This window comes from Zootoca vivipara, chromosome 17 (genome assembly GCF_963506605.1).
Source record: "Zootoca vivipara chromosome 17, rZooViv1.1, whole genome shotgun sequence".
Classification (NCBI taxonomy): Eukaryota; Metazoa; Chordata; class Lepidosauria; order Squamata; family Lacertidae; genus Zootoca; species Zootoca vivipara.
In genome coordinates, this window is record NC_083292.1 from 18,695,137 (window position 1) to 18,722,741 (window position 27,605).

Here is a 27,605-nt window from a genome sequence, read left to right on the forward strand (position 1 = left end):
CCGCTGCCCCCCCCCGCTTTAACATCGCACAGTGGTGCCGCCCCGAGTGGAAAACCTCGCGCCTGCGCAGTGCGCAGCGGCAGAAAGACCGGGAGGACGTTAGTGAGGGAGGAGGCGGCGGCGGAGGAGGAGGAAGAAAGAGAGAGAAAGAAAATGGCGTCGACGGGTGAGGAGAGCCGGGCGAGGCCTAATCTTAATCGGGGGCGGCGAGGGAGACCTTGGGAGCGGGGAGGGAGGAAGGGGATTCCTCCGTGATGGGGGAATTAGAAGGGGGCTCGGGGCGGGAGGCCGGGAAGCCGCGGTCTTTTGTGGAAAGTTCTTATTCTCTGTGGGGGGAGGGAAATGGTTGCCGGGCGGCCGTTAAGTGGGGGGAGGGGCGGCGGCGGGAAGCGCGTGCGACTTCGTGACTGGCTGCGGGGGGGGGTCAGTAGGAAGAGGGAGGGGCGGTGTCCCACCGCCGTGCGTCTTCTTGGTAGCGTCAGGCCTCTTTTAACCTCGTGGGAGGAAGGGAGGGAGAAAAAGAAGGAGTGGGGGTGGGAGGAAGTGGATTCTGGTGTCGCCCCCGGTGCAGGCCTCAATGCACACTTCCTCTCCTCTTTTTCCCCTCAATTACATTTTTTTAAAAACAAAATTATTTTGTAAATCGACGGGTTGCAAGAGGACTCCCCCCCGGGCGCCCGCCCTCCCCGGCTAAATAATTAACTTGATTCAATTTATAAATTAACGAATGGAAAGACGGGAGCCGTGTGAGGTAAGGGAGGGCCTTGAGGGCAAACAGTTAATTTTATTTAGAAACTCATTACTCAGCCTCAAGACCCTTTCTTCCTGTCCTCCCATTAAATTGTAAATCGACAAATTCTCGGCTTTTATTTTACTCTGCTCTTCAACCGAGGCGGGGAGAGGATAGAGAAGAGGGGTGCTGCACCCCCCCCGTGGCATGATGCGCCCGTCCTCTTCCACAAGAACAGTGATGACGTTGTTTACTGTAATAATTATAAATTAACAATGATGATAAAAAATGTCTGGCGCACAGAGAGAATTAGAGAGAAAAGAATACAAGAGATGCGGTATTATCACTAAGCTGCTCTGATTATTATTAGGAATTCCTTTTCTTTGCTGCACCCTGCTTTTCAGATAATAGGGAAGGAGGGCAAAGTACGGCAAACATATCTGCCACTTGCCTTTTCACCACTTTTTGTTCCCAGTTTGTTTTTCTTATGTAGGCTTCTGATGAAGGTGGACTGTATTCCACAAATAAAATAACTTCATTAGTCTTGGTATCACAAGATTTGGGGTGGGTGTTACACAGCAGATGTAACACAGCTGCCCTGCTGGAAATTGTGTGTGTACTGCATGTGTTTCAGTAATGCATAGGGATGCGTGCATATACCCACCCACATGTACATGCACGGGGCTGGGGAAGCTGGCCTCTTTACTCCAAAGATAGCATTTTGGGTATATTACAGACAGAAATAAGTACATTAAAATGCTGCTGACAGTTTTTATGTTTGGGGAATAATTCTATTGGGTTTCCTTCTGAGGGAAGATGCATAAGATTTAGCCACATGGCTTGTGGATTCCAGGGGGAAAGTTGAACACATGCTTTTAGCCTCCATCTCCCAAAATGAAGTCGATGGGACTTGTAAATCAAATCAGCTACCTATAAATAGTTTAAAGAATTGTATGTAGTCCTGGCCAAAATGTGTATTGGTATGCACACAAAACATAAACAATGCATTACAATGTATACATTTTTTCAGGGGGGTGTCCTCAAAAGCAGATTATAATAAAAGCAACTCAGGGTGCACTTTTCATTGCAGTATGTACAGAAGTAGGCTTCCATTCTGTTAGAATAAATTTTTTGCAACAAAACTGATCCAGAGAAGAAATGAAGTGCCTATACAGGTCTGTCTCTGAAAACCACAGGGACAAAAAAATGCCATGAGAGATTACCAACTGATTCTGGTGCAAAAACTGATCCAGGGAAGAAGAATCCCTTTCTTTTGATAGAACATTCAGCAACAGCATGCAACTTAAACAAATTTATCTTGTGTGCTTTCAGCTTTAAAGTAAGCTGGTGGGGATCCAGGAAAAATGAGTTTAGCAATCCCACTCGCCATTGAATACAATGTGTTTTGACTATACTGTACATGATTTTGGATTTTGGCATGATCCCTGGATCATAACCCCTAAGTAAGTTGCAGGCTTTTGTATATGAAGAATTTGGCTTGGGATAGTGAAATTTCTTTGGTGGAGCTCATTTTTCCTTTTTTGGTCGTTGTGTTGAATATTAAAATAAGGAGCAAGTAACATATTTTAACATATTTAAGCTATGTTAAACAGCATTTTAAAAAAAACCAGCAGGAGAGATGGAAAAATATATGTGTTTACTGTTAGTTTGTCTTACTATGATTTTGTTATTCTCACATTTTTTGTCTATAAAGCAGATGGGGGATAAGTTATATCTGTGGGAGATGCTGTGGACTCTGATTAAAGTACAAAAATACATTTTTTGCTACAACAGTAGTAGCACCAGAACAAGAAGAAAAAAGAAAAGCAATCACCAATTTCTCATCTTAGTACAGTGGTATCTCGGTTCAAGAACAGCCCTGTTCACGAACGATTTGGTTTATGAACTCCGCAAAACCGGAAGTAGTGTCCCAGTTTGCAAACTTTACCTTGTTCTAAGAACAGAATCCGAACGGTGGAAGGGCACCGGCAGCAGGAGGCCTCATTAGGGAAAGCGTGCCTCGGTTTAAGAACGCATTCAGTTTAAGAGTGGACTTCAGGAATGGATTAAGTTTGTAAACCAAGGTACCACTGTACTCATTTCCCCACTACATACATTCCAGAAAACCTCATTGCTGTTCCCTGCTCTAGTAGAATTTTGGTTTTTTTTTGTTTTAAAATAAACTTAATGCCATTAATACTTTAAAACAAAACCTCACCTTCCATTGCTGCAGATGTAAAATATGCAAAACTTAAAAGCACTAGTTCAGACAAGGTGCTCTCTCTGTGGGTATGAGTGAGGAGAGCTAGAGGTCAAACAGGAGGATCCAAGGGGAGGGGAGAGTATTGGAAGGAGACTTTGCAATACTACTGGGCCTTCAAATTCTGCTGCTGTTTACATTCTTTGTGCGGCATCATTTGTGCTCAAAGTGTGTTGAACTGGAAGTATGGCACCCTTGGCGATCCAAATATTGGCCTACCTTATTTAACAGATTTGATAATCTGATCAAGTCTGTTGCTATTTCATGGTCATCTAATATAATAATTATACATTAACAAGTGCTGATCACTTTAGGGGTCTTTTGGGAGGAATGGTGGGGTATAAATTTTAAAAATACTGTAAGTAGTGTAGTGAAAGAGTAGGCTTTTTGCTTTTTAAGCCGTGAATGGTTTTGTGCATTTGTATGTGCATATTCCAGGTGGCTTAGTGTTGGCCCATTTAGGGTCTAGCCATTAAGGACAGATATAATTGGGAAATCAGCCACTTAATCTTAAAGTGGAACAACCTGGTAAGAGTTGGGACAATTACAGTCTCATCCTAAGTACGGTATGTTTACTGCAAAGTCCTGAGTTCAGTGGGACTTTGCCCAATAAGGATGCCCTATTACTCATACAACAGACCTATTGTTAGCACATTACAAAATTACACACCATTCTTGACTAGGGTAGTTGGAAATTGTGCCTTCTGGCATGTGACTGCTGCATAAATCATTTATGTAGTAATTGTAAAATTTGTGCCGTGATTGTAGCTGTGTAAATGCTTTTAGGAGATAGATCGCAGAATGGGAATTGTAATGGGTTAAGCACAATGCAGATTGTTTTTTAAACTTACAGGTGTATATGGTGGTATTGGTGGTGCTTGATTTTTTTTTTGGGGGGGGGGTCCAAACAGAATCCCCAGTCTTCACTAGTTCAATAGTGCAATGACTTATTTAATAAAAATGACTTACTGTGAAAACAAGCTTTTTAAAAAGTGCAGTTTGGTGGAATAGCTAGCTTACAAATCCACTGTGCCACTGAAATTGGATGTGTATCAAAACCTTTTTCATTTTTTAAATAAGAGTATCACATGAAAACCAGCTGTTTTAACACATTGGAATGTTTTTTTTCATTCCCACTGGAAGCCATATTCTCTTAATTTGTGGCACAAACCATGTACTCTCTTCTTGGTTCCTGAGGATGAGTGCTGTGGGTTTATGAATGCCCTACGTGGCATTCTTAAGTAATGTTTGCTGTTCTGTTCCCTTATGTAATGGTGAAGAGTAGGTTTCAGTTTTATCAGCTTATGATATTTTGCATAATTTTTACAAATCATAGTTGTAACCACTTTAAAATCTCAGTCTGCTGGGAGTATGATTGGAATAGTAAGTTCCTGCTTGAAGGTCAGTAACTGCCCACATTCCTCATTTTCATATGTGACAGAGTTACATGGTGGCTTTTGAAGTAGAACTCATTGTGCATAGTTGAATTGATGAACTCTTAAGTCAGTTATGGACAGGGCAGAAGGTTGCAGCTTTTAGATTTTCTTTATTTTGTATTTCATTCAAGTGATCATGCAATTCTCCCCTTCCTAGAGTTGAGAGCTATTTTAAGGAAGTCTGGGGTCCCTGCCCCCATTGGATTGGGCCTTCTTGGTTCCATTTTAACGAAGATCTTTTGCAAATACTAGCTTTTAAAATGGTGTGTCACAATGTTTAATCATAATGTTTGTGCAGTTTGAATCACAAGATGGGGATTAAATGTTTAGATAAAGGGGAAAAAACAGTTATAGACTTGAATTGTGTTAATTGATATGCAGTTAAATTAAAAGGTACAAAATGGATCTTCTCATAGACCAGGGATGTCCAACAGGTAGATTGATCGATCCCCCCTCCCCTGGGAAGTTCTAAGAGCACCTGGCCCCGCCCCATCTCCCTTCGCTGCATTTTCTCCTTTTCTCTTGAACGGAAGGCGAAGTTTTAGCTGTGAGGCAGGCTGCTTTGCCAGGCCTCCCCCAAACGTAACTATTCCCTGAACCCCAATAAAACGGGGGTAAATCACTTCACAGTCTTCTGGAAGTTGGCCACCCCTGTCATAGACCTTTCCTTTGTTGTTGAGTGAAGAGTTTTGCAAATTCTCTTACTTTCCTATAGTAATACAACATTAGACTGTGCACGTTAAAAAGGTCAAAAGTGTTCATTTACTATATCAGTAGGAATACTGTACATAGCAAGTGCTTTGCCTTGCTTCCTTTTTAAACATTGTGTATAGTAAAATTTGCTACTCGTGTTGGAGAAAGATCTTAAGACAAATTTCAGGAAAACCTTGGTCAATTTGAATAATCTCAATGTTGACAACCTGGCTTGGCAGCAAAATAAATGAAAGTAGACTCTTTGCCTAATGGAGTTCAGAATATTAAGTGACATTTAGCTGTAAATAAGCAAATGCATTGCCTCTGGCTCCTCTCAAAAGGCTTTTACATCGAGTAGGACTAAGAAATTGTAACTTCCAAAATGGAATTTGAGGTCATAGATGATTTTGGGGTGGGGAAGGGTTAGGTTGAAAAAGCTGTAGAAGTGGTGCCAATCTTGGATTTTAATACACAACAGATTTCAGACTTCCATTAGGAAACCACGCGGTAACAACAGCTACAGTACAGTGTGTGTGTTTGCAATAGTGTTGCTTTTAATTGGTCCAGCTTCTCTTGGTGAAAGGGAATCACAAGCTGATGCATCTCAGGGGAGTTTTTAATAGGCAAACATAAGGGGGTGGGTGTAACCTTAGATTCTGAGCTTATGTTTAGAGGTGTTGAATGATTCCTCCCCCACCCATCTCCTCTTATGCTTGATTTTATGTCTCCTTACCACCTGCAGATTATAGTACCTACAGCCAAGCAGCAGCCCAGCAGGGGTAAGTTAAGTTTCTTTGAAGATAAATATAGCCTATTCTTGAAAGAAGACTTGGTTTAGAATTCCTGTAATGTATTTTATGTTTTAAGGACTTTGCAGAGTTTTAATAACAAACTGTTTTAGTACTGCTGTTTTGAAGGTTATTCATGAAGGCATTGCCTTCATTAGTCATTATATTCTACAACTTCAGCTTTCTTTCTTTCCCCCCCTTCAGCTACACTGCATATGCTGCTCAGCCAGCTCAAGGATATGCGCAGACCACCCAGGTAATAATGAACCAGAAGCCACTTCCCCTCTAAATGCAAATGAAACCACAACCTTTTTGCAAAAGAAAAAGTTGCTAAATGGCATTGCATCTACCCCCATATTTTCTGTTGGGGCTTTTAAAACTAGCTGCTAGAAAGTATATTTCTATTGCTGCAAGTATCCATTCAGGGTGTGTACTCATTCAGTGAGTAGCCATAGCCTTGGGCGCAAGCAATGGAAAGCTGGCTGTTTGCTGCTCTTGCTCCCCTGTCAATGCAGTTTGCTCCTGCCTGCCTGTGTACACAACCCTTGGAAGACAAATGCAGCAAAGCCCTGTGGGAGGGGCAGCCCCCATCGTGTTGAGCCATGGAAACAAAACACGGGGCTGCTATGTGATGGCTGCCAGGCCTGACTTAATTGCAACATGCTACCGGTAGTTGCCATGCAAGATTAAAGTATTAAGGGACTTGGCACAGAAATGAAATTTTAAAAGGGGCTGCGTCATATCCTGAAAACAAGAGAGAATAATATAAACCTCTTTTTATGTAAAGGAACTGGGAAGCAGCAGTTGATGGCTTCAAGGCCTTTAATTTTGTTAACTTCTAGCTAGGTGCTAGAGGTGTCTCAATTAACTTTTGTTGTCCTTCAGCTAGCTCTTCCTATGTCATGTTGCTTGGGTGCTGGTCAGTACACGGCATGGGTAATAATAATTAATAATGAAGTTTATTTATACCCCGCCCTCCCCAGCCAAAACTGGGCTCAGGGTGGCTAACACTAGATATAAAACAATTGATTAAGGTAGAACTTAAAAACAAGATTAAATACAACATTAAAATTAAAATGCAGCCTCATATGGAAAGGGAAAGTGGGGGAGGGGATCAAGTTGGGTCCAGGCCAAAGGCCAGGCGGAACAACTCTGTCTTACAGGCCCTGCGGAAAGAAATCAGGTCCCACATGGCCCTGGGCTCATGAGACAAGAGAGTTCCACCAGGTCGGAGCCAGTGTTAAAAAGGCCCTGGTTCTAGTTGAGGCTAATCTGACTTCCTTCGGGCCTGGGACCTCTGTTACTATTTATGGACCTTAAGGTCCTCCGGATGACGAAGAGTGAATTAGACTCATGGGATGGCCAATAATACTTACTAGCTGTTAACTGACAGTTCTACTATACACCTGTCTCCACTTTCCCTGGCACCTCGTGTGTTTGTGGATCTGCTTTGCCTGAGCAGGAAGTTTTAGTGGTACCTCGCAAGGCGAATGCCTCGCGCAATGAAAAACTCGCAAGGCGAAAGCGTTTTGCGATGTTTTCGGCGCTTCGCAAAACGAAGTTTTCTATGGCCGCGCTTCACAAGACGAAGCTTTTCGGCTTTTTTTTTTTGCCGCGGCAAACTGCACTTTGCAAGACGAAGCGACTTGCAGAACGAATTACTTTTGTCTTGTGATGCACCCCTGTATTTGATACAGGATGTGGGATTTCATCCATCTCATTTCTGTTGCATGTGATTACAGACTTTTTCTGTACAAATCAAATTCTTAAAATCTCTTGTGTAGAGCCCAAAGTTAAAACAAACCCTTTCCCTCTTTGTAGCAGGCCTATGGGCAACAAAGCTATGGAACCTACGGGCAACCCACGGATGCCAGCTATACCCAGCCTCAGACAACTGCTACTTATGGGCAAACCGCATATGCAAGTTCTTATGGGCAGCCTCCAACTGGTAAGTGTGCCTGTGTCTCTTCCCACCCAGTCTCCTTATTTTTTCATTGTGCTTTGGAGGCTTTAAATTAATGTGAGGGTGGGAACTTTTTGTAAAGCAAATTAGACTTTAATATTACGGATCACTTTGGGTACTGGTTCACATGGAGATTGAGGCATTGCTGAAGAATGCTGCTAGCAAGATGCTAACATACCTGGGGAATGAGGTACTCTACCGTTTGTGACAGTACTAAGACTCTCTTAAACCTTTCTATTGCTCGAGGATGAGTAGTTCACAAGACTGCTTGCCTGTTCTGATAGTCTGCCCTCTACTTCTTGTCTTGTGCTTTCCACAGTAGAAGGGACCAGTACAGGTTTGAATATCCTGCTCAATTTTGCATGGGAAATGCTGTTCATTTGGTCTAAATTTATGGTGTTAACCCTTTAGGTGGTTTTATTCTAGCAGTAAAACTTGCAATACAGCCCATTTAATGTTTGCTGCTCATGTTACTTTGCAGCAGCATATCTGCTGTAGAAAGGGTGCCATTCATGAGCTCTTTTTGATTACTGTGTTGTATGGATAAAGCTTAAGTATTAAAGTGACAGCTATGAACAAAGATGATTCAAGCTAACCAAACTCAGCTGTCTTCCTGGTGTCCTAAAGGGTGAACAGCATGATTAGACACATTCAGCTGTTGCAGCCACCATCTCTGCATGTTCCATGTTGGTTCCACTTTCAGACATTTACCTCAGTGTTGTCATAAATGCTCTGTAAATTATTTTGCTTGTGCTAAACTGTGTTAAAACTGAAGTTCTGTTCGTCCTGATGCTTTATTTTGATGTCTGAAAAATAGACCTACCTTTTGAAGGTTGTACAGCAACCACTTGATCTATGGTCTGAATTTAAAGTGCATGCAAAAACACTGCAAACAGCATCCTGGCTACAGTTTTAAGTAGCATGTTTTTTCCTTGTGCTTAAAACTAATAACTACTGCGTTGGCAGCTCGAGGTTTTAAACAACAGAATGGTGAAACTGTTTCGAGTTGTAGATTTAGCCAGTAAAAATAACTGTAGTTAACGATGCAGATGTTTTAAAATGTTTCCAATTTGGCATATATTTATGAGACCTATAGTTAAATAGATTAGTATAGAATCTCAGTTCTACTACAACTGCTTTACTGGAAATGGCGCAGTCTTTTGGGTTAAGAGTATTTGGAAGAGAGAAGGGACTCAGTGCTAGTGGCACATGTCAGTTTCAGACCTGGCTTCTCAACTGTTGCATGGAACTCCTGCAGTTAAAACTGCTAGTAGAACAAGGCATCAAGACCAGCAGAATGGAATGTTCCCCAAACAGTTCAGTACTTTTTGCAGTTCTACATTTGCCCAAGTAAGAGGTAGGGATGGAGGGTGTTTCCTGAAGGCACTGCATTTGAGCATGCAAAGTAGATACCTGATATATAAAGTAGGCTCTCTAAATTCTCTCAGGCATAGCAGGAAGAGGATCTAATTCTTCCTTGCATGCCAAGATGACTGAATGCTTATGCAGGTATATCAAATACTGTACACAGTTGGAAGAATTGCTTTACTTTTCTCAAATCAGCAGCAATTTACTGGCCCAGCTCTGTTTTTAATGATTAAGTTGGTAGGGTAACAATGGAGGAGTCAGTTGTTTAATCTAGTTCTGAGTTTACAGATTTGAAGACCCTGGAAGGAAATTGAAATATTTGAAAAAAGCTTTGTTCAGAAACCCAAGGAGGAGGAAAAATGGGGGGGGGGGGGTTGGAACTATATTAGTGCATCAGTATTAGAACATACCACTCCTTTCCTCTGTGACTATTGTATAAGTTGTGAGTATTCAGATGCACAAGGGGGGTGGGATTCTAGCAGTCTTGGGGAAAACAAATATTGTAAGAAAGTAAACAAAGTTGAGAGGAGAGAACCCCAGACCAGCCACATGAAGAATGAGTGTGGTCAGTGAGCACGGATCACAGTCGAACTGGAGGTAAAGCAGAATAATGTAGTGACTAAAATTCGTGTAGCAGCACATTGCTACACTGCAATGTTGTGGTTGGTCCAACTTTCTTTACACCTCACCACAGGAACTTTAGTGTCATAGCTTTTTCATTACAATGTTGGGTCTGCATGATTATTTTTTAGGTCCATATATTGGACAGGGTCCAAGGAGCTCCCTTCAGCCTTCCCCAAGGTTTTGAGCAGTGCCTAGTGGGATTTCTGATTTCCCCCCCTTGGGGCAGCATATCCTGGATACGATTTCTAAGCTGAAGTAGTAGATGACCACTCCCCCCTCCCATGCCAATAGTTCCCCTAACTTTTTAATTCCATATTGTTAAATATATTGTTACAAAAGTTGGGAACCACTTCCAATCTCTGCCAAACTGTGGCAAGATTCAAGGTTCCAGCCACTCACTCAGGGTCTGTGTTTCTTTGAGAAGCAATGTGTGGCAGAGGCTGTTGTAGCTTTAAGAAATATGATTTATTTACATATTTACACCTGAATTTAGATGGAGGGAGTCCAGATCTTATAGCATGGTCATCTCAAGAGGGGCTTGTTCCCCACAGCAGTTCAGCGCTGATCCAAGGCATCTCTCTGAGCCTGCCAGGATGGTTCTTTCGTTCTCCCTTCTTCCCAGCACACCTTGCTAAAGACCTAAGCCTCCTGCCAAAGACACACTCTTACTTTCGCCTGACACACACACACACACCCATGGGAACCTCTTCTGCCCAGGCCCAAGGATTCCTCTTTGATATGGGCCATCTACACCTTCTGTCATGTTATCCCTGGTTAGCTATGTGAAGCTGCTTGGGCATCCTAAACTGAATGCAACAGCATTTGGCTTAGTTTTAATTAACCAAACTTGCATCACATGACTAGTCATTCAGATTTACTAAGAGATCTGCATATGGAGTAAATCTATTTTAGGTTGCTTTTCTTTATAACTTGCATTTGTAGTTAATTCAGGAAGCCATTCTGAAAGTTGAAAAAGCTTGCTACTCTGTTTACAATCCTTACCCATATTTTCCCAGTTCATTTTTTGGTTCTTTTGTGTTACACTTCACCTGGAGCTTTTGAAAAATGCTTCATAAGAGTTTTGAGACAGTACCTTTCACTACAGTTTGGTGCCAGTTGCTTGAAATATGCTTCTAAAGGCTGGATGTTAGAATCATTACAAGAGTCACTGTGGAGGAGTGTCACCGTGATGGTTACCCAGTACTGCTGTCTTTTCAAAGCAGCAGAGAAAGAGAATAGAGCCTTGTTGCTTTATATTCTTTTGTCTGAGAACCTTGTGCATTATGACCGCATATGGGCATGCGATTTGGCTGCTGTCAAACTCTCCTGCACTTTGATTTCAGGCCACAGTGATTTCAGGAGTGTGTGTAAAGTGGCTGTATTTTTTTAATCCCGCCCCAGCTCCCTGCATGTATTAAAATAGCTTATCAGAAATGGGAGCTCTTCTAAATCTTTCTCATTGATTTGGTTGGTTGCTGCATAAGGCAAGTTTTGTTGTTTATCTGGAGGGTTCAAAAGAGTGGCCCTCCCTGCAATCGGAAGTGATAGTAGCACATCATATTGCATAATGTGCAAAATGGTTCTGCTTCAAGTTCCACAGTAACATTTGAGAATTAGTTCTCAAAACTGTTATCCACCTGTACAAATGTGGAAATTTTCAAGAGCTCTAAGTATACTGCCTGATTTACATTTGAAATGAGGCTGCCATAGATTTAAGACTATAGTTATAATGACTAGCAAAGAGTAGCTGTCCATTCTGTAATCCTGGGAACCATCTTGTGTCATTGAATGGTTGAAATATGCGAAGGCTTCAATCTTTGTACATTGACAGTGGCTTGTGATGGGTTTCCTTTTGCATTATTTCTCCCGTGAAGTGCAAGGGCACTAGTTTTATTGGAATCATCCTAGTACTTTGACATTGCCTTTAGTCTTTTAACTATATTTTGGATTTAGAGATGGCTTCTGGATATGCCCCCCCCCCAAAGTAGCTCTCTTTAAGCTGATACAAAAAAAAAATCATTACTTAGACTCTTCCCTGTCGGTATTTTTAGAAAACAAAGCATTTTTGTTTTCAGGCTTCCTTGACTTCATAGAGCATTTCACTAGGGTCCTTAGTTTAAATGCTTAGACACAGTAATCAAAAGTGATGAGAAGCACAAGTGTGTAAGCTTCTCAATAAAGTTTCTTTTTGTTGCAGGCTATACCGCCCCAACTGCTCCCCAGGCTTATAGCCAGCCTGTCCAAGGTTACGGCACTGCTGCTTATGATACAACCACCGCCACGGTTACCACCACCCAGGCTTCTTATGCTGCCCCATCTGCTTATGGCACCCAGCCTGCCTACCCCACCTATGGGCAGCAGCCAGCAACAACGGCACCTGCAAGGTAACATAGAAAGAAAATGGGCTGCATTAACATATACATTCTTATACTTTTGGGTCAGGGAAAAACTATTTGAGAATACTATCCTCTTGTCTGGCTTCTGCCCTACAGCTTTGATAATTCTGTGGTTTGTAGGCACATTCCCCTCCTCTCCACGTAATGCTTGAATGAAACAGAACTCACATGAAGTTCTTTCTATGAATTGCCATGTGGAATAATAGCCATGTATTTTTCTTTCACTCTGGATAAAAAGACAAAATGTATTCAGGCACTAACCCAGGCATCCCCAAACTTCGGCCCTCCAGATGTTTTGGCCTACAACTCCCATGATCCCTAGCTAACAGGACCAGTGGCCAGGGAAGATGGGAATTGTAGTCCAAAACATCTGGAGGGCCGAAGTTTGGGGATGCCTGTACTAACCCCTTAAAACACATCTGGTGTACTTTGCTGTTGGTGTTTTGATTGGCAAGACATTTAAATGGCACTCAGAGTAGGATTCTTTCCCCTCTGTTAATGAAGCACAATTGTGGCTTCTGTGGCAGTCAATGGATGGATTGTACTAAATGTTTGAATCATACATCAATATTAATTTTTATAAGTTTAGTGTATTTAAAATGGTGGCCTGCCCTGTGTGATGAAGGGGAGGGGGATATAAATAAAATTAAAATGGTTTTTTATATTTGTTATCAAAACTCAAATCTTAGCCTAGGGTTTAAGGCAAATCCTGAAGGCAAAATGTCCTGAGTAATCTTCTGAAATATAATTTCCACCTGCAGTTAAGTGTTAACATGCAAAGGCAGTACATAAGGTTGCCAGTGCCTGACATGAAAGGCAGGCAGGGGCTCCTAAAAGATTTATCCCCACGGATGGATTTAATTTTTAGAGCTCAGGATGGCACCAAGCCTGCAGAGACTACCCAGCCTCAGTCAAGCACATCAGGCTACAGCCAGCCCAGTCTAGGATATGGACAGAGTAACTACAGCTACCAGGTCCCTGGCAGTTACCCTATGCAGCCGGTTACTGCACCTCCATCCTATCCTCCCACCAGGTAAGTTTACTGGAATTCTCAGTATGTATCATCTGTTATGTATATGCTATCTGACTGGATGATGTTTTGTGTGGTGATGGTGGGGGGACCTCGGGCCCAGGTGCTGAATGCAGTTCCTCGGACTGCACCCCTCTCCTGTCCTGCAGCCTCCTTGAGTGCATTTTGCATCCTTGAACCGTGTATGCCCTTAAACCATGATTAATGCTCTTGTTTGCATGGATGGAGGAATATATGCATGTGTGGAAGCTTCTGACTTTTGTGTGCCCATGGTACAAAGTTGAATCACATACATTGTCCTGCCCACCTTTGCCTCTGGCCCCGCCCACCACTAGTAGGCAGCCCCCACAAAAGGTTGTCTGTGAGGGAATGTGGTCCTCTGGCGGAAACCCCCCCCCCCTACTTTAGAGGATGGTTAGAAACATCAACTCCCTTTTGTGACTTACATCACCTTGGAATGCAGAGGAGCAACAGTTACGATTCTTAATATCTATTAGCATACCATGGATAATTATTTACCTTGGTGACCTGCTCCTCAGAGTAACATTGAAGGCAATAGGCAGACCAGCCAGTCATAGCAGCACTGCCGTGATCAGTGCAACTTGGTCTGCTTCTCTTTGTTGCCTTTCTCCCACCAGCCACCTGGTTAGTTGTACTGCCATTTACCATGGCAAAAGACTTAAGCAATCTCCAAAAGATATAGGCATCAGAGAAAAACAAAAGTGAGGCTGTATCCTTGGCCACAGCAAAAACACAATAGACTAGTAGTGTTTTGATTTCCCACATGGTTGCAACCTGGTGGCAAAGTACTAATAGTATGCATCGTTCTAGTCTGCAAATGTGCAGGTGTGAGGGTTTTGGGGGTTTTTTTGGTCACAGCTTTGTCAATTTTATGGCGGCCAGTGGTGTGTACTGGTCTGGTTTTCTGTAGTTATAGGTCAGCCTGGGCAAGGGCAAATTATGCATGTTTCCTTATGCTTTTGCACATGTATGGGTGGAAATAGACTGTTTTACTAAGTGCCGTTTTCCTGTCCTTTGACATATCTTTTCAGCTATTCTTCTTCGCAGCCCAGTAGTTATGATCAGAGCACTTACTCTCAGCAGAGTAGCTATGGTCAGCAGGGCAGCTATGGACAACAGAGCACCTATGGGCAGCAAAGTAGCTATGGGCAGCAGCCCCCCACCAGCTACCCACCTCCGACTGGATCATATAGTCAGACTCCCAGCCAATACAGTCAGCAGAGCAGCAGCTACGGGCAACCAAGTGAGTGTTAATAGGGGGCGGGGTGTGTGTGTTCAGATAAATCTTATCAACCCCAAGATGGCAATCGGGACTTTTGAATCAAGATTTTCTGATTTAAGGGTGGGGTTGGGAAGCTTTCAGGTGTTAAAAAAAAAAATCAACAACCTCAAAACCTGTGCTGTGTTTCTGCTTTTCAGCTAGCCTGTCTTTCATATTTGTACTTTTTTTTAAAAAATGCACTGCTAGGGGGCCTTTGGCCCTCCAGGTGGTGTTGTCCCATCACCCCCACTGATGACCATCTTTGCTGGGGGTGATGAGAATTGGTGACCCAAGAACATCTGCAGCGGCACAGTTTCCCCAGATTCCTTTTTCCTTCTGTTTTAATATTTTTCAATGCTTTCATTTTGTTATATTGAAACAATATAAAGCAACATATTACAGTACAGTGTTGGTCACACAGTTTTATATCATATTTCTTTTCACTAGTTTGGTCAATGTTTTGTTGTCAATTTAGATTTATTCTTGCTAAAAACAGATCAAGCCTTTTTTGGGCACCTTACAAATAATATATAACATATGGTTGGATTTCTGCCAGAATATATGGGAAATCTCCCCCCCCCAAATGAAGCAGGTAGAAAAGATGCCTCTGTGTGCTTTGCTGGTTGGACCTGTTGGGGTGGGAAAGAGTGAAGTAAAGTGTAAAAGCCAGCTGAAAAAAATCAAGTATTTTCCAGCTGATATTTTGCATACCTGTGACTATCTTAATGAATGCTTCAATTCACCATTGAGGGTCACTGCATGTTAACGTTCTAGAGGAAGGAAATAAATGCTCTTTGCCACTTTGCTAAAATTGCCATGTTGACTATTCCTTAGGTTCATTCCGTCAAGACCACCCCAGCAGCATGGGGGTGTATGGCCAGGACTCGGGAGGCTTTTCAGGCCCAGGAGAAAGCCGAAGCTTGAGCGGCCCTGATAGCCGGGGCAGGGGAAGAGGGGGATTTGACCGTGCAGGCGTGAGCAGAGGTGGGCGGGGAGGAGGAGGCCGCGGCGGAATGGGGTAAGAGCAAACCTTTTCTTCCTCTCACCTAATTTGGTTTTACCCCATAGGGTGTGCAATGGAAAGAAGGGCTGAAAGATGTCAATGCAAACCACTTTTCCATGGAGATAATCTAATTAACAGCGAGTAATATATACGACTAATGAATTCATGGAAACATTTTCTTAACGGGGACTAGGGGCAGGATACATTTTACCTGCAGTTAATTGAGGGTTGGAGGCAAGAGGGTTCTGGGTGTTCAAATTGTGAAACTTTCAGCTCCCTTCCACGATGAACAGAGACGAAACCCTCTGTGGGTTTAAGAACTGTTGGGTTGAACACACACACCCCTTCTGAGAGGTCCGCATGTCATTCATTCCTCCTTGCTGGTGTTTGATATCGCAGGTATGTACCATGGTGTCTGCTGCTCTTGTAAAGCATTTTCTTGCCCTAGCTGTGTGTTCTCTTGGCAGTAGCTCTCTGAGCTCGTGTCAAAGCTGAATAGGCTGTGTCAGGATGCTCTTTGAAGCCCAGAGCTCTCTAGTGTAGCTGTTGCGTGTGTTCAGGTTGGTTTGGAATTTGAGAAGAGACCCTACATGGTGCAATAATAACCAGAATCATAATAATTAAAAATCGCTTACAGTTCTGGATGCAGCTCCATACTGGAGCTTTCAGGTGTCCCGAATCAGTTCAGCCATTTTAACTGATGGTTGAATCTGGTTTGGGAAGCCTGTTTAGTCAGTACTTGTTTTCCATTACTGGTTTATCTAAGGTGGAAGAGATGGTGGTCAACTGAGAGGCTCAATAATGAAGGGTGTCCTTGTGTGTGTTCCACCCATGTGTATATAGAGCTATGCAGAGTGCTACCCCCAAAACCAAAATGGTCACAAATTTGGACTAGGAAGATGGGAGGGCAGAAAAAAGATGTCATGGGGTCCAGTTGACAGATCAGTTGCCTTACAGTCCCACTGCACATAGCAGTCTTGACCGGCAAAAGAGACACTCTGCATAGCTTTACTAAAATGAATCCAGATGGTTTGAAATCTTTATTGAAGTCCAACTGCTTTTATTGCTTCAAAAGCTGTTCAGTTAATGATCAAGCCATTTTAACATATTGAAGAGTAACCCTTTCAAATTGGCTTGAATGGAAAAGGGCTCCTTAGTTCTATTATAAAGATTTCATCTGTTAGGTGTTCCTAAGATGTGTTTTAAAGTAGATGCAGACACTTGAAATTGCTATCACCACATCTTTCTTCTTTTCTAAAGATCTCCCTAAAAAGTAGGGCAATTTCACCCCCATAATCAAAAGCCTTAGCATTGGGGGAGTGGGAGGGAATGTAACCGCTATAGGCCTTAGGCAGACCCCGTTCCCAGGGTGGCCCTATGAAACACTTACTTTGGCCACCAAGGGCCAGGGCAGGGGAACTATGGCCCCTTCCATGGTGTGGTGATGCATTTCAGTGTCTGTCCTGCAGGTAAGGAGCCCAATGTTCTTAACGTGCCCTCTTTCATTGCCTCAATATTTTTTTATATTTTCACTGGCTGTTAAACATGGAAACTTTTTAACATGCTTTGTCGCATTTATATGCTACAGGTTACAAAGTGAGAGCCTTGTATACACTTCAATACTTAAAAAGTACCCGTACTCAGTACTCAGCCGGCAGCATAATGAAAAGTGGGACTAGACACGGTGTCCATATGGAGAGGAAAAAATATACATAGAATATTTTTAACCAAATGTGTTCATTGTATAAATGGAAACCTTCTGTAACTTTGGTAACTGCATATAGTACTTCATGTTTGGTATTGAAACGAGAGGGGAGGTGTAATAACTTTAGAATTGTGTAAAATTAAAGTGTAAAAACATGTGTTAAAAAAGGGAAACATTACATATATGGTATATATACTTTGGGAAAAGAGACAAAGCTGCATGCAACAGCTTGGAATTGTGTATATTAAATCTTTTATGGGTTAAAGGTGCAATACTTGCTAACAGTTAGTGGTCGTTCTCCCTCCTTTCTTACTTCCATCCAAATGATTCTTCCACATGCACCCAAAAAGCCATTTTTAGTGGCACTTTATTAATTGGGCACATTTTTGCCCACAAATTATGTTTTGTGGCTTCTCTCCGTCCGGCACCCCCCCCCCCATGTTAAAATAATGCACTGATTTGTTGTGCTGTGTTTTATTGTATCCACAAAGCTGCACCCTTAGGCCTTTGTACCCTGGTATATTCTGTAAGTTCTCCTTCCACAGAGACTGTTAAATCCAGTAGAGACCTGAATGTATGACTTTAGTGACTTGTCATCTGAACTGTGTTCTAGGGATTGCTGTATCTTCTTTTTCTCCTTTCCCCCCTCAACTGTTAATGTTAAAGGTCCTCCGCCCAGGAGCTTGGTTTGCAGGCCTCACTCGCAGGAGGCTGAGGGTGCAGTTTTATGTATGCAAAATTAGGAGGGAGTTGACCAGTGGACATAAAATCTTTGTGTGTTTTGATAAGCCAATAAATATATGGAAAGGTTCCATTTTTACTTCTTGGGGGCCAAGTATTGCATTGTTAATACCATTAGCCATGAAAAAAGGGTCCAACTGCCACCGTGGGGCATCCAAACTCAGGCAAGCAAAGGTTGCGTGTGTGTAAAGGAGATTTGAACAAGCTGCCCTGAAGAAAGGCCTAGTGACAAGATGAGAGAGAGAGAAAGAAAGACAGACAGACAGATGCATTGTTTGGATATGTTTAGCCAGTGCCCTTCTTCCCAGTGAGCCCCAGAGGCTCCGAGCGGTACTGGCTTTTTAAAGGGAAAGGCCTTCATTTCTTCGTTTATCCCCCCAGCAGCGCTGGAGAGCGAGGTGGCTTCAATAAGCCTGGTGGTAAGTTTTTGAGCATTACAATGGGATAGTGTTTTAAAAAAAATGCAACCAGAAAATAAAAAGCCCATAATATTTGTTAGTTCCATAAGTCGTTAAAATTCCATATGCAACGAGACTTTTAATGGGTACTGCCGGCAATGCCTAGGGGTCTAAGGTTTTAACCTACGGTTACAGAACGAAGGGTAAACAAAGGGTGATGATGTATGGAGAGGAACTACTCCTTTAATTTGGGGAAGGAAATCATTTTAAGCGGCTTTGGTTTTTTAAAAAATAAAGTAACTGGTGGTAAACAAGCACTGATTGGCCCAAGAAAGCCCCCTTTAACCAAGTGTAATATCAGGTGATGGTTTAGAAAGCTGCTAAAATAGCAAGCTGATCTCGGCAGCAAATGCATAAAGGGTGTGCATTGCAAGTTTTTTTGCAGTGCGGTCAATTTGAGTTTTAACACATGCCATCAAATGGCGGTTGTAAATAGGTAGTTGTGTGTGTGTCGGTAGCGTAGCTTGCAAGGCGTGCACTAACAATCTCTTCTATGATTTCTCTTTCCTGGACGGCAGGACACATGGATGAAGGGCCAGATCTTGATTTAGGTAATTTCAGATAATTCTTTAATTCTGTGGAATGGGTCCCATGTCATTAGTCACCCTCAACAGAATGCAGTCTTTTCTCACTTAAAGTAAAATGCTGCTTGTTCATCTTAATGTTGGAGATTGACAGAATTAGACACTTCTCGGGGCTTTGGGAAAACTGATCAGCCCCTTACTAGTTTTGCCTTCATTGTGGACAGTAGTTATTAAGAGTGTGTCCTTTCACTGAGGGCTGCCCTACACAGTCCTGGAGCTCGTCGTGCCTTTTCTGTGTTTTATTGAGTCTGCATTTTTGAACTGTCTGAAGCTCAGTTAAATGGCATTCTTTGAGACTTCCGGTCTCAAAGAAGCCAGTTGTTATTTGTGGTTGCCTCTGATGCCTCTCCTCACTTGGATCCTCTGACCTCCTACCTTTGGGGGGAAATGGGTAGTAACCCTGTTGGAGGGAGGGATGGGGCAATGTTTGCTTCCCGTAGCTGTTGGGGTGGCCTGTAGTTGGTGACACATTTTTTCCCCTCTCAGGCCCACCCATAGACCTAGATGATGATGCTGACAACAGTTCAGTGTATGTCCAGGGGTTGACTGACAATGTGACCCTAGAGGATCTGACAGACTTCTTCAAACAGTGTGGCGTTGTTAAGGTAAGTAACACGATTTGTAAGGTGCCGCCTGTCAAGCTACTTGGTGGAGTTGTGGGGGAGGCGATACAAATCCCCCATGTGATTTGGTTTTTAAGTTTTCCCATGTGTCTTGCATTGTCCCAAGAATACCTTCTATTCTCCTCCCCCTGAAAGGAGAGGAGAGATTCCAGACCATCCCTGGAAGACACTGGACACAATAACCACTGATAGTAACAGCTGGCCTTGACACCAGAGTTCTGGGTGGGGAGGTTAAAGGGGGGGGAATTGTTGGTTTGATCTGAATGATTTTTGGACTAGGGGGGTGGGGTTTGAGGTTTTACTTATTTGTTAATTAGTGGGTCAAAGTATTGCTTTGTTTATCATTTCAGTATTGTTAATATTGTTCACTATTATTTAAATGGGTGATGCGTTCTTTTTTGGGTTTCCCCCCCATAAATGTTAGGTTATATGAAATATTAATGCATTATTTCACCTTATGGTATTATTTATTGCATATTTTTCTTTGCTATAAGTTACTTGAATACCTTCGGGTGGCAAGTGACTAATAAGATTAATTAACATAAATAAATGTGTGGCATGACCACCTAAGCCTTAGTAAAGCACAAGGTGGGATTTTTAAAATGAAATTTGATGATGATTAGTCACATAACATTTGCCTTTCTAGGATATTCTTTGAAGCATCTTACTGAATAGTACTTTGGGGTGGGGGTGTTCTAGCCTTGGAATTTACTCCTGTCCAGAGCGTGATTGTCTTCTCTCATCGCCCCTTAGATGAACAAAAGAACTGGACAACCCATGATAACAATCTACCTTGACAAGGACACAGGGAAGCCAAAAGGAGATGCTACTGTGTGCTATGATGACCCACCAACTGCCAAAGCAGCTGTAGAATGGCTTGATGGTGAGTGAATTAGAATATTACAAGTTACAGGTAGGTAGCCGTGTTAGTCTTGCGTAGTTGAAACAAAGTACACCATCTGTATGTTTTCTTTTTGTGGGAAAAGACCATGATTTTTGTTTTTGGTAAGTCACTGACAGTTGCTCCTCTCTGCAGTATTAAGTTCTTAAGAGCTCTTTTGAGACCCATCTGTGTCTGGGACGGAATCACAGCATCATCTGCGTAAAGTAAGATAGGCAGCCTTTTGTCTGCCAGTTTGGGGGCATGCATATCTATCCCTTGTAGCTGTACTATGAGGGAGTTTATGTAGATGTTAAACAGAAAAGGGGCCAATATACACCCTTGTTTAACTCCCCTAGTTGTTCTAATTGAGTTAGAAAGTAGACCAGCTCGGTTGCATCTTATGTGAAGTCGTGTATTGTTATAAAGTTTGGCTATTAACAACAGCAGGTGACGGTCAATGGATCATTTGCTAAGTTTGTCCCAAAGTCAGGATCTTATGATGGAATCAAAGGCTGCTTTAAAGTCTACAAATGCTGCGAAAAGATGGGAATTATATTGCGACGTATATTTCTCAGCTGAAAGTTGCAAGATCATACAGTGGTCTATTGTAGATCTCCCCTTTCTGAATCCTGCCTGTGCGTCATCGAGTATGTTGCTTTTTCTATCCAATCACAGTTTCTCACTGAGATGTCTGATGTATATTTACTTATTATATTCAAGAGGCTTATGGGCCTGTAGTTGGCTAGATCATCCCTAGGGCCTTTTTTATATATGGGGATGATGATAGATATCCCCAAGTCAGGTATCTGTGCTATTCTGTCTATATATGTAAACAGAGAAGCTAACGTGTGCATTTCGATGCATGCACACGAAAGCTCATACCAATGACAAACTTAGTTGGTCTCTAAGGTGCTACTGGAAGGAATTTTTTTTATTTTGTTTAGAATATTACAGTTACTGCTGCAGCTGCTGCAATTTATTATCCTTTACCTTAAGTTCCCAGGGTGGGTTACAACTATTAAAGCACAATATTAATATTAAAACACAATATTGATCAATATTAAAAGCTTAAAATTATGAAAGGTGGGTCCTAAAAATACACATCTCAAGTGTCAAAAGCCAGGGTAAAGAGTTTCATCTTGAGCATTCGCCATATAATGAAGGTACCAGAGGCACCTCTGTGGGAAAGGAGTTACACAACTTAGGAGCTACAACTGAGAAGGGAAGGAGGTGGTCTTTCAGGTGTTTGGGGCCTTGGTTCTTTAGGGCTTTAAACACTAACAGAGTTTTCCAAACTTTTCATGTTGGTGACACACTTTTTAGGCATGCATCATTTCGTGATACAATAACTCAGTTTTACTAGCAAACCAGAGGTTAATCTAACCCCTTTTGAGAGAAGTGTGGGGATGTGCAACACACCTTCACTTCAGCCAACACAAATGTGTCTTGACACACAGTTTGGAAAGCTCTGCACTGATATGTTAGATGCTCAATAGCATGGCTGGGGCAGTGGGACACACAGAAGTGTGTGAACAATGCCTGCTGAAATTTCAGAAACCGGAGGAGTGGTTGAGTGTTGCATACTCCTCTCTTTACTTTAGCCTCAGTTATGGAAGCTGCAAAGTTTGTAACTTCCCTCCAAAGGCCTGGCAGGCCTTCATTTACCCAAGCAGTGTGACTTGGATCTACTTGCCCAGTTGTGGGTGGTTCATTCTCTGCAGCAGTGAAGCTCTTTTTCACAGAGAGACTTGTGCTTTGTGTGTTTCAGGCAAAGACTTCCAGGGCAGCAAGCTCAAAGTCTCTCTCACCCGGAAGAAGCTGCCGCTGAACAGCATGCGAGGAGGGATGCCCCCACGTGAGCCACGTGGCATGCCTCCCCCACTCCGTGGAGGTAATCTTTGGCTAACGCTGGCCAGTGCTGTTAGCCCCCAAGGGCTCTGTGGTGTGCTCATGAACTTACCAGATGTCTTCTTTCAGGCCCAGGTCCTGGGGGCCCAGGCGGTCCTGGTGGTCCCATGGGCCGCATGGGAGGCCGAGGTGGTGACAGGGGTGGTGGTTTTGCCCCAAGAGGACCACGAGGATCGAGAGGAAACCCTTCTGGTGGAGGAAATGTCCAGCACAGAGCAGGAGACTGGCAGTGCCCCAACCCGTAAGTCACTGTGTTTCATTCTCTGCTCTCACCAAATTTCTGTGCATGAGAGTCAACATAGATCTTGGCTGGGCTATCCTGGTGAACTCCTGCTTGGTAGTTACCCCAGGATGCAGCTAGGCAATTCATTTATGGTAATATTTTGGGTGTGGACATAGTTCCCAGGCCCTTTTGTTGGGTACCGGCCACCACCTCAGTAATTCACTTACCAGCTCACCTAGAATGTTGCTAGGTTCCTTGTAAGCATGTGTTCCTGCTAGGCCCAATCAGCTGTGTGACCCAAAAGGCTAGATAGCCTGTTTCCACTGACTTTCCTTTCCTTAGTTATTCATGGGAAAGCGTCCTCAAAAGATGGTCCACATGAATTTGCCTCTGGGTAGAGGCTTGCCTTGTGCTCCCCCACCCCAGCTGTGAATGAAATTGTGGTCAGCTGGCTCTCCCCCACCCCAGTTCCCCAGCTTTGGTTGTTTTTTCATGTTCAGCCAAGAAATGCACTTGGCATCTCTCACTAAACACTGGTCCTTTTCCAGGGGGTGTGGAAACCAGAATTTTGCCTGGAGAACAGAATGCAACCAGTGCAAGGCTCCTAAACCGGAAGGCTTCCTCCCTCCACCTTTCCCACCTCCAGGTATGTTCCTCTTGTCCGCGAGCTGGGGTGGGAGTCGGAATATGTGACACTGACCTCTGCTTATGTGATGTTCACAAGGTCCTGGATTCTTGCTTGGAAAACCGCTGCCACTTAGAGGGCTCATATACGGGACAAATAGTGGTAAGGGAACTGTACAGGTGGTATATTTTTCCTTCGTTTGTGTATACACTTCCAGCAGAGTAAAATGGGGAGGTGACGCTGCGTCATTCACAGTCGTCATAAAATGGCCACTGTTGGTTTTTGGAAGCACTGACTGTGGACACATTGACCTTGCCAGGGTTTATGCTGGAGGTGGGGTGGCGCCACATTTGGTGGAGGAGCTGCTCTGATCAGACCTGGCTCCAGCTTTTTGTGGGACTTCGGGCAGGGATCACTCGACACTATCTCTGGGAGTGGGGTGGCTGATGGGGAGCGGTGTGCCCAAAATGGAAAAAAGCCCAAGAATCTCCAGGGGTTGCACCCATGACTCATGGGGGGCTGGCCAGACCAAAAGCCAGGCACATGGTTTCTGGCTTGGACATGCAAAGGGGAGTGTGGTGCAATGTTGGTAGGCCATTGCAGCCAAGCTACTTGCTGGTGGTGACAAGTTAATTTTTTATCCTGGTAATATTCCTCTCCCATATCCTGCAGCAGTCGTAGTCTGCCCAGGAGAGCACATGGTGTTCAATGCTCAGAGCCATGTATGTGCAAGCTGCATGTGGAGATCGAGGGGAGGGAATGTTAAGGGTTGTTGAAATCAGGCACACGTTCCCTTTCCCCTTCTCCTGACTCCCATCACCAATCTCTTGCATGGCTTCAGTTTCACTCACCTTCCCAAGCTGGACAAAATGGGTAATGAGGCTGGCAGGTGCTGGACATGGGGGCGTACAATGGCTTGTCGGTTGAAATCACTTGTTTGCCTCTCTTTGCCCCTGCTCAAAGTGGTCAATATGAGAGAACATTTTGAAACACTACACTGAAACAACAAGCATGAAAGCATCGCTCTCTGTTAAATTAAATCACAAAAGCACAACGGTGGCACCACCCAGCTTTCCTGGAGGCCTCTTGTCTATGGGGAGCCATCCCTCACAATTTGAACCCCTAGCACTTTACGGAGTAGCCATGAAGAGAAGCTATTGATTTGATTCACCAGTTGGTTTAATGGGGATGAGTTTCAAGCTTGCAATATGAGGAAGTTGGGGAGGGGACTTTGCCCAATGCCATGCAACTCCAAATGGCAGGCCCTGGGCAGTTTCAGGAAAGGTGGGGTGCCATGTTGCAAGATGCTTTGAGTCAGTAATTGAGCAAGGGCAAATGGCGTTGTCTTGATTGGTGCCCCTCTACGGGTGTGTTTGAGTTGCAACTTTAATTCCCCTGTAGGCACTGTTGTCCTTATGTGCTGATCTTGAAAACAAACAGCACCAGCCTGCCCTCAATGGAAACTTAGAAGTGGCTGTTTGAAACATCATTTAGAGCCAAGGTTGTAGCCCTCCAAACTACAATTCCCATCAATTCTGACTAGGTACTACTGGCTGAGGCTGATGAGAATTGGAGTCCTGCAACATCTGGGGGGCCACACCATCCCCACCCTGATCTATAGAATCTGGCGCGAAGTGGCCTAGCTGCTCTCTGCTCTGTTTATTCTCTCTCAATGGAGGTGCTTATGGATGTTTTCCTACACTCTCACGCTGTTACGCAAACTGATTCTTCTTTTCTTGTCATCACAGCCTACCTTCTCACATGCTTCCACCAGGCTTCAAGCCTGACTTGGAAGCTGATTGCCCACTTCCTTACACTTCCTACTTGGGCTCAATTTACAGGTGGGAGGGCTGCATACCGAGCTCTGTGTTGGAAACTTAAGAGTTTTGACCCCAAAGCTGTTTTTTCTCTGCTAGCTTGTACACAGCCCATGAGCAATAACTTCAGTTTAAGAATCGCCAGCCTGTTTTAAGGCCAAACATTAAGTTGCACTAGGAGGAGCAGCTCAAGTCTTCCTCTATGGTTGATGTGTGAATCTAGGCTAGTGTTTCCCAAACTTGGATCTTCAGCTGTTTTTTCAGACTACAATTCCCATCAACTATGACCACTGGTCTTGCTAGCTAGGGATGATGGTAGTTGTGGTCCAAAGACAGCTGGAGACCCAATTTTGGGAAATACTGATCTGGGTCTTTTCCTGTAGTTGCTTCCAGTAAGAATGATCAGCAGTTAGGGCAGGTTATGGGGAACCACGTTAAAATGAGGGTATCCTTCCTTGCGGGGACTTGCAGAAAGGGTGAGAACGATATGGGAAGTGGGCATTTGCTGTATGGTATTTTGCTTGCAGCTTCTCTTCTAGCTGCTGTTGCTGCTCTGTCACATGTTGTAAGAACAGGTGCCGTATTTTTAAGCAGTAGGGACTCCAGTAGGGACACACATTCACACCTATACAACACAGACATGTGCCATCATTTGGTCATTTTTGTGGGCCTGGGCATGTCTGGGTCCTGCTGCCTGCGCTTCCGAGGCAAGCCTTCAGCTGCCTGTCTGGGGTTGCCACCTTCCCAGCAACCTTTTGCTCGATTGAGTGGTGCTGTCTTTCTGCACTAGGTGGTGATCGTGGCAGGGGCGGCCCCGGTGGCATGAGAGGAGGTCGAGGAGGCCTGATGGATCGCGGCGGCCCTGGAGGGATGTTCCGAGGTGGCCGAGGTGGAGACAGAGGCGGATTCCGAGGAGGCCGGGGCATGGATCGAGGGGGCTTCGGAGGAGGTCGGCGAGGAGGACCTGGGGGCCCACCTGGACCTCTTATGGAGCAAATGGGAGGCAGAGGCGGCAGGCGTGGAGGACCAGGGAAGATGGACAAGTAAGGATTGGGGAGGGGGAAGTGAGTGGTGTTAACAAAGGGGAGGGGAGGGCTCTGGGCTGCAAAAAAATGGAGGAGGAGGCTGTTAGTAGCGGCCACAGGCTCTTATTTGAAATCTTCTCTCCCTGGGATGTGGTAGCCTTTGGGTATGTGGTTGTGAGTCTGACCCCCGCCCCCCCTTTCCTCTCTTTCCTTTGCCAGGGGAGAACATCGTCAAGACCGCAGAGACCGGCCTTACTAGTGGCAAGCCACCCCCTCTCCCTTGCAGGACTGCATTTACTACCAGATTTATTTTTTAAACCAGAAAATGTTTTAAATTTATAATTCCATATTTATAATGTTGACCACAACATTATGATGATTCCTCGTCTGTACTTAGTATTTTTCACCATTTGTGGAGAAACATTAAAACAAAGTTAAATGGTAGTGTGCTGAGTTATTCTTTTTCTCTCTCTCGTAGTTTTTCCTTTTAAAAATGGTTGTTTAAACTAAAACCCATAAGAAAACCATTGTTGTGAGCATGCTCAGTAAATCTGTGTGGAAGACCCAGGAGGAAGGAAACTTAAAATCTGTAACAATGTTAATGGTTGTGATGTTTTTTAAATAAACTTCCAAATGTTTATAAATGCAACACCTCTTAGCATGTCTTCGCAACAGCAGTGACTCCAGTAGGTGGGCAAGCATCCTTCAGGTTTCCCTGGTGTGTGGTGGCCATTGGGTTCACCAAGGAGCTCTGTGTCACACTGTGGCTTGCAAAGTCCTAGGGCCACTGCCAGTGGAGAAGGACTGAAGCAGGCCTGTGAAGTGCACTTGGCTAAGATACAGCCTGCACCTGCATGGTGAACAGTTGGGGAAACCTCAGGCCCCTTCGTTCTCTGCCCATCCCTTGGGTCTTCCTCAAGTATCCTGGAACTGTGTTGAAGCTTCTTGCCTGCCTTCACAATCTCCTGATGTTTTGCAAAATGGGTGGAGCATAGTCTACTTTGCGCAGGTAAGGGTCACATCCATTGCCCCACCCCCTTCCTCTGGCTCTGTTGACCCCAGGTTGAAAAGGGTTCTTCACCCATTGTAGGTACATGGTTTCCTGTATTTAGAGGCAGCAGTTGCTTCAAAAGCTCCTTAGTCTTTACTATCTCAAAGCTGTATAAAAGCACACTGCTGGGCTCATTAGATGCATTCTCATTTCACCTTCGCACTTTATTGTACCAGACTACAGTTCTGTTCTGGAGTGTTGTGCTCCCTGCAGAAAATCAGCTGCCCGGGCTGACTGCTAGAAGGTTTTTATCAGAAACTATTTTATCTGATCTCTACCATGCTTAGGTAAGACCTCTGCAAAGCTGGAGAGCAAATAGCACAAGCATGCTAAAAGTGTTGATTAGAGGAGCCTGTGCTTAGTTATACATGCATTTGTTGTCTCTGTTC

The 27,605-nt window shown here is 43.8% G+C and overlaps 1 protein-coding gene across 5 annotated transcripts; it reads left to right on the forward strand.

Moving 5' to 3' along the window:
• The first annotated feature begins 14 nt into the window (after positions 1–14).
• On the forward strand, positions 15–26,814 carry EWSR1 (EWS RNA binding protein 1). Of its 5 annotated transcripts, none has more exons than XM_035097960.2 (18): positions 15–166; positions 5,862–5,898; positions 6,112–6,163; positions 7,729–7,855; positions 12,060–12,246; positions 13,127–13,291; positions 14,341–14,552; positions 15,405–15,588; positions 18,401–18,438; positions 18,996–19,028; positions 19,548–19,666; positions 20,438–20,567; positions 22,336–22,458; positions 22,545–22,716; positions 23,247–23,344; positions 23,423–23,485; positions 25,931–26,183; positions 26,385–26,814. In XM_035097960.2, the coding sequence occupies exons 1-18, from the start codon at positions 154–156 to the stop codon at positions 26,422–26,424; spliced, it is 2,046 nt and encodes a 681-aa protein (XP_034953851.1). In that variant the 5' UTR covers positions 15–153; the 3' UTR covers positions 26,425–26,814. The 5 variants fall into 5 exon arrangements, with proteins under 5 accessions (XP_034953851.1, XP_060125845.1, XP_034953852.1 ...); XM_035097961.2 differs by having other exon boundaries at positions 16–166; positions 18,404–18,438; XM_035097962.2 differs by lacking the exon at positions 23,423–23,485 and having other exon boundaries at positions 16–166.
• The last annotated feature ends 791 nt before the right edge of the window (positions 26,815–27,605 follow it).